At 34.5% G+C, this 14,219-nt stretch overlaps 2 protein-coding genes across 3 annotated transcripts in view; one reads left to right on the forward strand and one right to left on the reverse strand.

Moving 5' to 3' along the window:
- The window catches only part of LOC138995884 (membrane cofactor protein-like), a 72,980-nt gene that overhangs the window by 41,281 nt on the left and 17,480 nt on the right, over window positions 1–14,219 (reverse strand). The window contains exons 7-10 of one of the 2 annotated variants that reach the window (XM_070396674.1): window positions 12,955–13,002; window positions 9,606–9,656; window positions 9,128–9,163; window positions 8,379–8,440 (exon numbers count right to left, since the gene is read on the reverse strand). In XM_070396674.1, the coding sequence (XP_070252775.1) occupies window positions 8,379–8,440; window positions 9,128–9,163; window positions 9,606–9,656; window positions 12,955–13,002 (197 nt within the window). Of the gene's footprint in view, window positions 1–8,369; window positions 8,441–9,127; window positions 9,164–9,605; window positions 9,657–12,954; window positions 13,003–14,219 lie in introns of those variants that run through there. The other variant, XM_070396675.1, reaches the window with a different exon arrangement.
- Window positions 1–14,219, forward strand: part of LOC138995880 (testis-specific gene 10 protein-like) — a 53,685-nt gene that overhangs the window by 32,394 nt on the left and 7,072 nt on the right. Inside the window, exons 14-16 of the mRNA XM_070396655.1 lie at window positions 1,105–1,307; window positions 3,328–3,432; window positions 3,588–3,734. Of these exons, the coding sequence (XP_070252756.1) occupies window positions 1,105–1,307; window positions 3,328–3,432; window positions 3,588–3,702 (423 nt within the window). The 3' untranslated portion in view covers window positions 3,703–3,734. The remainder of the gene's footprint in view (window positions 1–1,104; window positions 1,308–3,327; window positions 3,433–3,587; window positions 3,735–14,219) is intronic.

The following is a 14,219-nucleotide window of genomic DNA, read 5'->3' on the forward strand; positions in this document are numbered from 1 at the left end:
ACCACTGTGAGCAGAGTAGATGTTTACTGTGAGTTTAATCTTCTCAAATCTATTGAGTCTTTTGTTTTTTTGTACTAACACGTGGTCTACCCTTGAAAATGTTCCATATGTGCTTGAAGAGAATGTATATTCTGTTGCTTTGTGTAAAATGTTCTAAAGATATCAATTACATCTATCTGATCTAGTGTGTCATTAAGGTGTTCGTTTCCTTGTTGATTTTCTATCTGCAAAATGTATCCATTGTATTGTTAGATATCATTTTCTAGTCTAGGAACTTCTTTCTGTATCTACCTTCCCTTCCCCCAATAATTTAATTTTTATTAAATTCTTTATTCTTAGAGTTTTATCTTTTCACATTTTACTTTTTAAGTGCATATATAATTTATTATAATGTGCATTATGAGGTAATTGTAGGGGTGTTTTTAAATAGTAATCTCTGGTTTACTTCCTTTTGAAGAAACTTTGGCTTACAGAATGTATTCCAGGTTCAAGATAACCTTTGAAAAATGAAGCTTTCCATGGGTTTATGCGAGAGAGAGAATGTGTAATGACCTCTTATCTTCCTTAACAATGGAGTGCAATGGCAATTCATAAGGTGTTAGGTGTTTGTAACTTGCCTCAGTACAAAGTAGTAGGCACAGTATTACCATGTCAGTCTTACAGAAGTCTATAATAATAAAAGCGTAATATGCTAATTAGACCAGATGAAGCCGGGGCTGTGAGGGAAGCCCGGGTGCCGGAGGAAATCTCAGGTCCTGGGTGCCAGAGGGAAGCCATTGCTGGCAGCCGGGGGAAGGAAGGCCTACTCTTGCACGAATTTCATGCATCTGGCCTCTAGTATATAAAAAAATACCAAAGCTGGAAATGGAAATGGTTTGTAGTTTGGGATTAATAACTCATTACTTATTAATGAATTTTCTGATAAAAGAGTTGGGGAAAGTGATACTGTGTGTGTAGATCTGGTAAGGAGGACAATATTTCTAATCAAAAAAATTAAAAGGGGTTGTTAGTTTATAACAGAATACAGAAATTTTGTAAGTCTCTGATAATCGATCAGTTAAGTGAATGAATGGGAGTAAGTATAGATATATTCCTATTGTACAGATGGAGAATGAGTTAGATTATGCTCATTCTGAACTAGAACTCCTCAGGAGTCAGATGACAAATGAGAGAATCTCCATACAGAATCTAGAAGCTTTGCTGGTGACCAATCAAGACAAAGAATATCAGTCTCAGATAGCACTTCAAGAAAAAGAATCTGAAATTCAGCTTCTTAAAGAACACCTTTGTTTGGCAGAAAATAAAATGTGAGTTTGTTCATGATATTATAACAAAGTTATATATCTTTAATTTTTGGTACTTTATAGATTAGTAGAATTTTAAAGTTGGAATTTACACAATTTAATAAAGCATCCATAATCTGCCATTAATTAAACTAAAGGTCAGAAATACTGTGATTTGACTAAGATTTAGTTCTTATTTACATTGTATGTTTAGCTAAATTTATTTAAGTTTGACCATCTCTGTTGATTATTTCCAATAGAGCTTTGGCTATAATAGAATGTCTGCCCTAAAAATATTGCCTTTAGGAAATATTATAACCAGATTAGACACAAAAACACTTTTGAAACCAGAAGTTGTTTTCTATTTATGGACCCACCTGATATTGCTAACTAACCTTTCCATTTGTCACACAGTATTTCCTTATGTACCTATCCTTGTACATACTAAGTACCTGGAAGGATTCCTGCATTCACTAAATATTGAAAACTTCCCTTAGAGCAGTGGTGCTCAACCTTCTGGCCCTTTAAATACAGTTCCTCATGTTGTGACCCAACCATAAAATTATTTTCGTTGCTACTTCATAACTGTAATGTTGCTACTGTTATGAATTGTAATGTAAATATCTGATATGCAGGATGGTCTTAGGTGACCTCTGTGAAAGGGTCTTTCGACCGCCAAAGGGCTCGCGACCCACAGATTGAGAACCGCTGGCTTAGAGCATTGATTTTGGCTTTAGTTATTTTCCTTTTTATTGAAATTATTGGGGTGACATGGTTAACAAAACTATACAGGTTTCAGGTGCACAATTCTATAACACATAATTTGTACTCTCTATTGTGTGTTCACCACCCTAAGTCAAGTCTCTGTCAATCACTATCCCCCCCTATACTCTCTCCCACCTACCCCCACCCCAGCCACCTCTCCCAGGCAATCACCACACTTTTGTGGATGCCCATTGGGCTGCTGCTGCTTTAGAAACCCTAGCACCATTAGCCACTTACTCCATGACCCTGGCTGGAAGTTTGGGTAGAAATGCCTGCCTGGATAGTGAATGTTCTGTTATTAAAATGGGTCACCTCTCACAAAGAGTTGGAGACTTTTAGTCCCTGTTCTTATCTATCTCATCTATAACACTTTTTCATCCAGACTCAACTCTGCCTTTCTGTCTGAGTTGGTACCTGGGGGAGGATAGGAATCATGATCTCAGGAATCAGCTCATAGGAGCCTCTGATTAAGCAAAATCTGCAAAGCCAAAGCCAGTTTTCTTCAGAAACTGTTTTCAGGTATAGCAGCTGTCATTATGCAAAATCACTTTCTCAAGCTGGTAGGCGGCACTCTGCCTTAGTGAAGTATGCCAAAACTTCACCTTAAAGGGTAAATTCTATTTTAGACTGGCTGATAAGTAATATCACTTAGAACTGGTAAACATGATCAACTTTTGTGTTCTTAGCCTCTAAGTTTAGATATTAGCAGTCTAGAATGCAGTCCTGGGAGTGAGCAGAAAGGATAGAGTGTTCTGTATAAGCAGCATTAATCTCCATCATTATCTTCCTAAAGATAGTGTGCCTTGTTACAGGGGGTGTGTGGCATTGTTTAGTCCTAACGAAGATCCTGTGACATTGAAGAGAGTGTGTACAGGTATATAAAACACTTGGTTAATTTAATACATATAACATTGTAATAGTCGTGGTGCTAACAAATTCCAGTTTTGATTGGTTGTACAATTTGCATATAATACTTCAAAGTACTTTTATAAAAATAATTTGTAGTAAATAGGTAATCTAGATAGATAATAGATAATATTACTTAATGTAAACACAGGGAAACTGATATAGAGGAGTTTTAACTGACTGAATGTGACTGGCTCAGCTTAAGCTTTCCAAGTAGGCTAACTTTGTGCATTTAGTACATCTAAAATTGGCAATACCTCCACAAAAACTACAATTTGGCTTGGATCCGGAAGAGAAAACGTTGCCAATATGGTTCAGTGTACCCTAGGAGTCCTAGACATATTTTAAGTCGGTCTTATATTCTTTTACACAGGGCCATCCAGAGTAGAGATGTGGCCCAGTTCAGGAATGTTGTAACGCAACTGGAAGCTGATTTAGACATCACCAAAAGACAGCTCGGGACAGAGCGCTTTGAATGGTAAGCTCTGCAATATTTAACCTGAGAAGCATTGCTTCTTAGATAACAACAGATAATCTCGAGAGGGTTGAATTGATCTTCGGTTTTACCACAGTATTGGTAATGTCTCTGAATATGAAGTTTAAAAACTTTTATTTTAAACTTTTTTATGTTAGGGAGAGAGCTGTGCAAGAACTTCGCCGCCAGAATTACTCCAGCAGTGCTTATCATTTGAGTCCTACAATAAAGCCAAATACAAAATGTCATTCACCGGAACGTGATCACCACTGATCTGACCGAGGCCTGGAGCAATCACTAGAAGGGTGAGTGGTTTAAAGATCCATTCTGTGGGGAGCATATAGCAGTATATACAGTGAATGTTTCAGTGTGTGAAGGAAACTCAACAACAGTCTATCATTAATAGTGCTATTTAAACATGATTAGTTATGTTCATATAAAAATATTTTGATAGTTTTACATAAATATTCTGAAGTGAAAGATCACTATTTTATCTATTTACATAAAAATTTAAAAATCTGATATTCTATTGATTTCTACACCAATTTTAAAATTTAATTTATAAGTTAAATTTATTAACTAATTAATAAAATATCGGTTTTGTTGTTAGTTCATGTTTTTTATTAACCCATATACAATTCCTTGTCTGCTGGTTTGTTGAAGCAATAGGTCAGACAACATTTGCCACAATGATGTGTCAAAGTGGCCGGCCATAAACACTCCAGCACCACGTTCTTCTGAGGGGCACTCCCGATGACTTACACATCGGCATAGTTGCTCAACCCCAGAATGTCCCCAAAATGTTTCACTATTTCTCACCTATGTAACTACAAGAAGCAGACCAAAGCTTTTTTAAAAAAATTCAGGATTTGTTTTCAACTTTCTTCCTATACCCATATACTGCCTTAGTGCCCAAGTCCTGTGGGCATATAGTTAAATATTGTGTTAATAAATTACTTGGATTAATTTTTTTCTTTCTCTGTGGGTATCGTATGTATATATTTGAAATTACATTAGATTGTTTGTTTCGATTTGCTTTCGTTTTTCATTTTTTTCCTTGATTTAGTTTTTTAGTTTGTAGATTAATCAAAAGCCAAAACTCTGCAAAGTAAAACTCAGTGTCACTCTCCTGTATACTTTCAAAAAAAAAGTTCTTACTGATTTTAGAGAGACAGGCATCAATGGTGAAAATCATCAGCTGCCTCTTGCACGCCCCCTACTGGGGATCCAGCCCACAACATGGTAATGTGCCCTGACCAGGAATTGTAAATGGTTTGACACTCAATCACTGAGCCTCACGGGCCAGGCTCTCCTCAACTGGGAAGGGCTTTTTTTATGTTTTGGTTTCATTTTCAATATCTAGAGTTAATTGCATAGTGAACAGAGAATATTGTTTATAATATTTCTATTTTATGGAAACTACTGATGTATTCTTTATACTTAGAGTTTTTGTGAACAGTTCATGTGCACTTAAGATATATTATTCTCAGGGTATAGTGTATATGTATGTAGAAGATTTACCTTTTAATTTTCATTTAACTCTTTTATATTTTTGCTTAATTTTTGTCCACTTAACCTGTTTTATAAGAATGGTGTTTTAAAATCTCTAAGGCTGTTTTCTTATTGTATCTCCTATAGATTTTGTTTTATGTAGATGGCTTGTGGTTTTATTTGTTGCATAGATATTCTGAGCTATCATGTCTTCATTGTGGAGTGTGGTACTTTTATGAAGTGTTCTTTTCTGACGCATTTAATTTCAGGAGGTCATTTGCTTTGTTATTAGAGTTACAACTCCTGTTTCCTTATTGTCTTCACTTGCTTGGTAAATCTTTGTCCAACTTTTTACTTTTAGCTTTTTGAATCACTGCAATTTAAGTATCTTATATGTAGAATGGATTTATGTTTTGCTTTATGAGCCATTTTAAATGATTTTTCTAAAAAAATAGACAACTTCCTTCACATTACTAAGAGGTCTATTAAATTTGGTCTCAACTCTGTCATATCAAAATTGTGTTTATTTTTAAAATATATTTTTATTGATATTGGAGAGAAAGGAAGAGGGAGAGAGATATAGAAAGGTCAATTAGAGAGAATCATTGATCACCTGCCTCCTGCACACCCCGTCCTGGGGATGGAGCCCATGACCCAGGCATGTGCTCTTGACCGGAATGGAACCCAGGGCCCTTTAGTCTATCGGCTGATGCTCTATCCACTGAGCCAAACCAGCTAGGGCTTTAATTTTGTTTAAATATATTTTTGTTGATTTCAGAGAGGAAGGGAGAGAGAGAGAAACATCAATGATGAGAGAGAAGCATTGATCAGCTGCCTCCTGCACGCCCGACACTGGGAATTGAGCCTACAACCACAGACATGTGCCCTGACCAGGAATGGAACCATGACTTTCTGGTTCATGTTGATGCTCAACTACTAAGCAACACCAGACGAGTGACAATGTTTATTAGGTGACATTTACTGTATTTCTTAATTTGTTTATTTTTCTTTGCTTTTGAACATTTCTTTTGATATTCAGGAAGTTGTGTGTTTTATTAGGTTAATACTTCCAATAGTGTCCCTAACCCTTTTTCCTTTTTATTGTATTGGGATGACATTGGTTAATAACATTATATAGGTGTCAGGTGTACAATTCATCTGTATATTGTATTGTGTGTTCACCACCCCAAGTCAAGTTTCCATCCATCACCATTTATGCCCGTATACCCTCTTCTATTTCCCTAAATCTCCCTTTCCCTCTGGTAATTGCCATACTTTCGTCTGTCTATAAGGGTTTTTTTTTTTTTTTAAATCCCTTCACCTTTTTCCTCAGTCCTGCAACCCCACTCTCCTCAGACAGCTGTCAGTCTGTTTTTGTTAGTTTATTTTGTTCATTACACATATGATTGAAATCATATGGTACTTGTTTTTCTCTGACCAGCTTATTTCACTTAGCATAATGCTCTTTTTTCTTTTTACAGCTGAGGAGTATTCCATTGTGTAAATGTATCACAGCTTTTTATCCACTCATCCACTGATGGATATTTGGGCTGTTTCCAGATCTTGGCTATTATAAATAATGCTGCTATGAACATAGGGGTGAATATATTCTTTCTGATTGTTGTTTTTGGATTCTTAGGATATATTCCCAGAAGTGGGATTGCTGGGTCATAAGGCAGTTCCATTTTTAACTTTGAGGAAACTCCATAATGTTTTCCAAATAGTGGCACCAATTTGCATTCCCACCAACAGTGCACAAGCGTTCCCTTTCTCCACATCCTTGCCAACACTTGTTTGCTGCTTTATTGATAGCCATTCTGTCAGGTGCGAGTTGATTATCTATCTCATTGTGGATTTAATTTGAATTTCTTTGATTAATGACATTGAGCATCTTTTCATATCTATTGGCCACCTGTATGTCCTCACTGGTGAACATGTTCTCCCCTTCAGTGGGCTTGTCTTTTCATTTTGTTGGTTTCCTTTGCTGTGCAAAATCTTTTTAGTTTATTTTTTTCGTTTCCCTTGCCTAAGAAGTTATGTCAAAAAAAAAAAGTTTGCTAAGAGAAATATCTGATATTTTACTGCCTATGGTTCCTTCTATTTTTTGTGGTTTTGAGTCTTAAATGTCTTTAATCTATTTTGAGTTTATTCTTCTTATATAGGGAGTAAAAAGTGGTCTAATTTCATTTTTTGCATGTATCCAGTTTTCCCAGCACCATTTATTGAAGCGACTGACTTTACCCCATTGTATATTTTTACCTTCTTTGTCATAGGTTAACTGACTACATATATATGCTGTGTGCTTATTTCTGGAATCTCTATTCTGTTCATTGATTTATGTGTTAGTTTTTATGCCATTTTGGTTACCATAGCCTTACAGTATATTTTGATATCTGTTGACATGACACCTCCAACTTTGCTCTCCTTCTTAAGATTGCTTTGGTTCTTTGGGGTTTTTGTTATTCCATAAGTTTTAAAATTATTTTTCCTAGGTCTCTGAAAAAAAATGCCATTGGTATTTTTATATGGATTGCATTGAGTCAACACATTGTTTTTGGTATTATGGACATTTAAAAAATGTTTATGCTACATTTATTTTTACCATTTTCAGTTTCTCTCTTGAGTGTCTTAATTTTTTTGAATACAAAAACTCCTTGGTTAAACTTATTTCTAGGTATTTTTTGATACAATTGTTTTTTTAAAAAATTTGTTTATTGTAGATTTCCCCTTTGTTCTTTTCCCCACTGACACCCTCCCCAGCTTTCACCACACTACTGTCTGTGTCCATGGGCGAGGCACATAAATCCTTTGGCTAATCTCTTCTCACCCAACCCTGCCTTCCCACTGAGATTCAACAGTCTGTTGTTGTTAATCCTCACCTGAGGATATTTTTAGGAAGAGTGGAAGGGAGAGAGATATCCATTAGTTGCCTCCTGCACACCCAGACCAGGGCTGGGGAACCTGCAACCAAGGTGCATGCCTTTGACCGGAATCGAACCTGGGACCCTTCAGTCCACGAGTTGAAGCTTTATCCACTGAGTCAAACTGGCTAGGGCAATGCTTCTATGTCTGTGGATCTATTTTGTTCATCAGCTTCCACATATGAAAGAGATTAAATTTAAAATAGTTCACGGCTGTATGTAGAGCAGTGAACTATTTTAAATTTAATCTTGGCTACTACTCACTTTAGAAAATAGGGTATACCTAGAGTTGGAAAGGGCTCATTATGGTCCATGATTTGCTGCAGAACCTAAACTTAAAAAATTTAACAGCTATAATACCTAAAATAATTCTGCACCAATTACTTTTGTTGCATTGATATTAAAAGCAGCTGAAAATAATTTTAGTAAAGAAATGTAATTTGGATGGTACCCTAATGTAGCACATTTTAAAAACAAAAGTGACAAAAGTATTTCAAGAGAAGGACAAATAAATTAGAAGAAACATGTTTAATTTACCCCTTTTGTTCCTCTGCGAAGACATTTGTAAATACAGGTGCAAATTACTGCAATGCCAACAACTATAAGAAACCAGAAAACAAATGACATGTAACTCTCAAAAATAATATCTAAGTTTCAAATTCTAGCAAAATAAATTACTGTCGGTTACATTTCAGTGGTCAGAAATATATTTAAGCACATATACATTCATATTCCATCTGGACTCTTCCCTATCTAAATGCAGTTCCCTGGAATCATTTTCAGCGGTTCTCAACCTGTGGGTCCTGACCCTTTCACAGGGGTCGCCTAAGACCATCGGAAAACACATATATAATTACATATTGTTTTTGTGATTAATCACTATGATTTAATTATGTTCAATTTGTAACAATGAAATTGGGGGTCACCACAACATGAGGAACTGTATTAAAGGGTCGCGGCATTAGGAAGGTTGAGAACCACTGAATAATCCACGGTAAGTCAGAAAAGTGTCCGGTTTAGTTTAGAAAATTACCTGAAGAACACTTGAGATTAAAAGTCATATAACTAATTATCTTGAAAAATAATTAGGGTTTGTTATTAAGTGGACATATAGAATATAAATGAATGTACAGTCACCAACAAAAGGTGCATATCGTATGGAAAGGTCAGTTTTTTTCTACTCTGGTTTGTTTCATTTCAAGCTATAAACACTAGATAAACTAGAAAGTCATTAGAAAAGAAAGCACAGTAATATTTTAAGTGGTATTCATGTTTGAGATACTTACGTATAGTGAGAATAATTAGAGCAATGATTCCTGGATCTGAGAAGAAATGAACAGTAGTTTTAAAGATACTGAACATGTATGGGTCCCAGATAGCAGTTTCATTTTACTTTTGATTTGATCATCTAAAAACTACAGCAAAAAAAGTATCATTTTAGTTTTAGCATGACTGCTAGTACATCCAAATCCTTTTGATTACAGAACACTTCAAATAGATTCTGGCTATAGGATGTGTCTTGTGAAACCCTTAATAGGTACCTCACTTGTCATTGTTTTGTGCTGTACTTACCACACCAGGTTAAAGATTAATAGGACAATTAAAATTCTCAAGATTAGAGAAAATTACATACATGTGTCTACACATACTATTGCTATAAATGTCAATTATTACTAATCATTTTTGACATCTTTTTTTTCCCTAACCTGAAATAATTGGAACATAATATATTTATGTAGGACTCTAAGGTCTCATGATAAATACCTATTTCTAAAATCTCTTCAATTGGTGGTGATTCAAGAGGCTTTGGATATCCTAGAAAAAAAAGGAAATAATTTTTAAAAAGGAAAGACTAAATAAAGCTTAAAGATCTATAACTTCATTGATTTTTTTAACATTTGTATAAAAGTGCTTATAATTTCCTTATAAATTTTTTATTAAAGATAGAATTATAAAATATTCAAAGTTTATACTAAATGTCAGCAAACTTTTCCCTATGCACTGAAAGTTCCTGTGACAATACTGTGTGGAATAGCAAGCAAGTTTATCATTACTGTATTCTCAAATTAGCCTTGAATGAAATATGATTCTACCTAAAATTTTTAAAGGAGGAATTAAAAATTAGAAGTTGATTTGGAATAGAAACATTAATATAATAAAGGCCATTTATTTAAAAAAAGAACAACACCCATAGTTAGCATCATAGTCAATGGTGAAATACGGACAGTTTTCTCTAAGATCTAGAGCAGCGGTTCTCAACCTGTGGGTCGCGACCCCTTTGGTGGTCGAACGACCCTTTCACAGGGGTTGCCTAAGACCATCCTGCATATCAGATATTTACATTAGGATTCATAACAGTAGCAACATTACAGTTATGAAGTAGCAACGAAAATAATTTTATGGTTGGGTCACAACATGAGGAACTGTATTTAAAGGGCCAGAAGGTTGAGAACCACTGATCTAGAACAAGATAGAATGCCCACATTTGCCACTTCTATTCAACATAATATTGGAAGTTTGGGTCAGAGTAATTAGGTAAAAAATAAAATTATCTCTCAGATGACATGATCTTTTATGTAAAAAACTCTAAAAGTTACATACCCACAAGCTGATAAAACTAATAAATGAATTTGGCAAAATTGTAGGCTATAAAATCAACATGCAAAAATCAGTTGCATTTACATACACTAAAATGATTTCTTGGATGTGGCATCAAAAGCATAGGCAACAAACAGAAAATAAACTGGGTATCATCAAAACTAAAAACTTTTGTGCATCAAAAAACACTACCAATAGTGAAAAGGCCACCAACAGAATGGAAGAAAACATCTTCAACTCATATACATGGTAAGGGATTAATTCCCAAAATACATACTGAACTCCTAACTATCAATAACAAAAATCCCAACCCAATTCAAAACTGAGCAAAGGACTTGAATGACATTTCTCCACAGAATAGATACAAACAGGGAATAAGTGCACAAAAAGATGTGTCCACATCACTAATCAAGGAGGAAATGCAAACAAAATCCTCCGTGAGATACTGCTTCACATATTTTACCTACCAGGTATTAGGATGGCTATTTCAAAAATCCATCAGAAAAGAACATGTGCTGGCAAAGAGGTAGAGACATTAGAACCTTTGTGCATTGCTGATGGGGATATAAAATGGTGCAGCTTCTGTGGAAGTACGGTTGTTCCATAAAATGAAACACAGAATTATCATAAAACCCAGCAATTCTACTCCTAGCCATATGCCCTCAAAATTGAAAACAGGGACTCAGGCAGATACTTGAATGACAATATTCAGGAAAGAATATTCATAATAGCCAGAAGGTAGAAACAACCCAAGTATCCATTCACAGATGAATGGGTAAACAAAATATGGTATATATAAACAATGGAATATTTTCAGCCACAAAAAGAAATAAAGTTCAGATACATGCTACTCTCAGGTGCATGAACTTGAAAACATTATGCTCTATGACATAAGCCATACAGAAAAGACAAACGTAAAATTCCACTTGTGAGTTACCTAGCATGTCAAACTCAGAGAGAAATTAGAATAGAAGTTACTGGGGCAGGGAGGAGGGATATGAATGGGGAGTTACTATTTAATGGGTATAAAGCAGTGATGGCGAACCTTTTGAGCTCGGCGTGTCAGCATTTTGAAAAACCCAAACTTAACTCTGGTACTGTGTCACATGTAGAAATTTTTTGATATTTGCAACCATAGTGAAACAAAGATTTATATTTTTGATATTTATTTTATATATTTAAATGCCATTTAACAAAGAAAAATCAACCAAAAAAATGAGTTCGTGTGTCATCTCTGACACGCGTGTCATAGGTTCGCCATCACTGGTCTAAAGTTTCAGTTTGGAAAGGAAAAATTTGGGTGGTTGCCCAACAATGCAAATGTATTTAATCCCACTGAATTGTATACTTAGAATGGTTGAAATGGTAAAAAAATAAAATAAATTTTGATCTGGAAAAATCAACATGAGAGTAACCTGCTTACTTCTAAACAGGAGGCGTTCTGCCAGATATTAAAACATATTATAGTACTACATTAAAAAAACCCAGTTGATGTTAGTACAGGAATAGAGTTAAGGGAACAGAAAGGAGGCTAGAACACCTATGAGTTTAGTGCATGATAAAACAGTTGGAGAGAAGACAATTTATTCCATAGATGGTGATACTTAGCCACTGAGTTGGGGTGGGTAGAGTGGAGAACATAATCTCATTCCACATTCCATAATGAATTTCAGATATACCAGTGATTTAAATGTAAAGAATGCAATCAGAATAAATGATTAAAATGCTTATATAATTTGAAGACTTAAAGCTTTTATAAGACAACACTCATAGCCACTAGTGAAAAGATCAATACATTCAACTGCCTATTAATATAAAACTTTTGCACATATAACGGACTATTATAGGAGAATAGTTATTTAAAATATGGTGTATATTAAAGTTGTCTTTAAAAAAGGATGGGGATAAATCTAAATACAATCCCAATCTAAGATAGTAAGTGTAAAATGTGAGAGTTTTAGAAAAGTATGAACAATGTGATTCTATTTCTAGTTAAGAAAAAAATGCCCAGATATGTATAACATTATAAGGATATGATGTATTCTTATACATTAGAAATGAATAAAAATATACCAAAATTACTAACAATGACAATGAACTAGAAAAAGAGATGAACTAATTTTTTGCTCTGTATATTTTTGTAATGTTTGAAAATATACAAAATACATTTGTATACTACTCATGTAACAAAAGATATAAAAAGGAATCTATATCCAATAATATAGTATAAAAATATTAAAAGAAGATGAACTAGTAAAATTAAGGTTAAAAAAACCTGGAAAAATATTCACTATATATTAAAAGGTCTTTAACTTGTAATGAGCTCTCACAATCAACAACAAAAAACATTTTAGAAACCTAACAGAAAACTGAGCAAAGGCCATGAATAAATGTAGACAAAAAAAGGTTCAGCCTCATTCATAATTAAAGAAATGCAAATTAAAAGAAGATAATACTTTTCACCATCAGCATACAAAGTTCTTAACAATAGAAGTAGGATAAAGAATTACTGAACCTGGATATCTTGAAAGTGGAGGTTTGGTTGGATGAGTAGGCTTGAAACCTGGAAAAATAAATTTTATTCCATTCATGAGTTAATAAAAATATGGATTTGATTTTTTTAAATTCTCATCTGGGGATATTATTTCCATTGATTTTCGGAGAGAGTGAAAGGGAATGAGGAGGGGGAGAAAAAGAGAAACATGGATTGGTTGCCTCCTGCACACGCCCCTGTCAGGGCTAAGGAACCTGTAACCACTGTAGCTGCCCTTGATTGGGAATTGAACTCATGACCCTTCAATCCCAGGGCTGACCCTCTGACCACTGAGCAAAACCACTCAGGGCTGATTTTTTTTATTTTCCAGAAAGATTTATTATTCCTCAAAGTTAAAAATATGGATACTTTCCAAACTATGGGTTTCTACTTCTGAGAATATGACCTAAATATATTTACACAGGTACATACATAAAAAAAGTTCACTACCATTTTATATTTTATAATGAAAACCTTAGAAGTTAACTAAAAACAAATCATAAAAATATTGTGTTCAGAGTAAACATATGTTTTTAAAATATACCATCTAGGTAGTATCAAACCAGATAATTTGTATGCTTTTTTCTTCTGCTTAATATTTCTTGAACATTTTTTTCATAGCACAATCAGATCTACTTTATCACTATGATATGTTCTTTTTTATAGTTTTCTCTAATAATAAAAATTGATTAATAATTCCATGGGGAGTTATGATTTCTAAAAAAGATCCTTGTCATTTTTCTCTTCATACGCTTTTTCTCACATCAATTCTCTCCTCCTCTTTCAAACATTAAACTATATGTGTTTTATAAGTCCTTTATGAGTTATCATGGTCAACTCTTTCAAAAGAGCATATCAACAAACACAGTATCCCACAGTACACATACCCACTAGGACCATGCAGGTAAACATAGATGGGTCTATGAGATAAACTTCACTTGCAATCTTATATATCAATCCACCCCAAAACCATCTCTTCCCCACCCCCCAACCTCACAGCACTCAACTAAGATACTCAAGGAGACTACCAGGTGCCAGGTATACAGGAATTATAAAAAGGTGTTCTAATTACCATGTTAACATGTATAATTCCCCTCAATTCTTTAAAGTCTTAGGACAACAGGAAATAAGCAAATTAGAAGCCAGTGATTGAGATTTGAGTTCAACACCCTCTTTAAACAATAGGAAATTAAAGTCCACAGAAATGATATTCCATGAGTAAATGGAACCAAATTAGGGCCTTGCGT

Source organism: Myotis yumanensis, unplaced genomic scaffold, assembly GCF_028538775.1.
Source record: "Myotis yumanensis isolate MYYU_CA2020_CCGP unplaced genomic scaffold, mMyoYum1.0.hap1 SCAF_17, whole genome shotgun sequence".
NCBI classification, from domain to species: Eukaryota; Metazoa; Chordata; class Mammalia; order Chiroptera; family Vespertilionidae; genus Myotis; species Myotis yumanensis.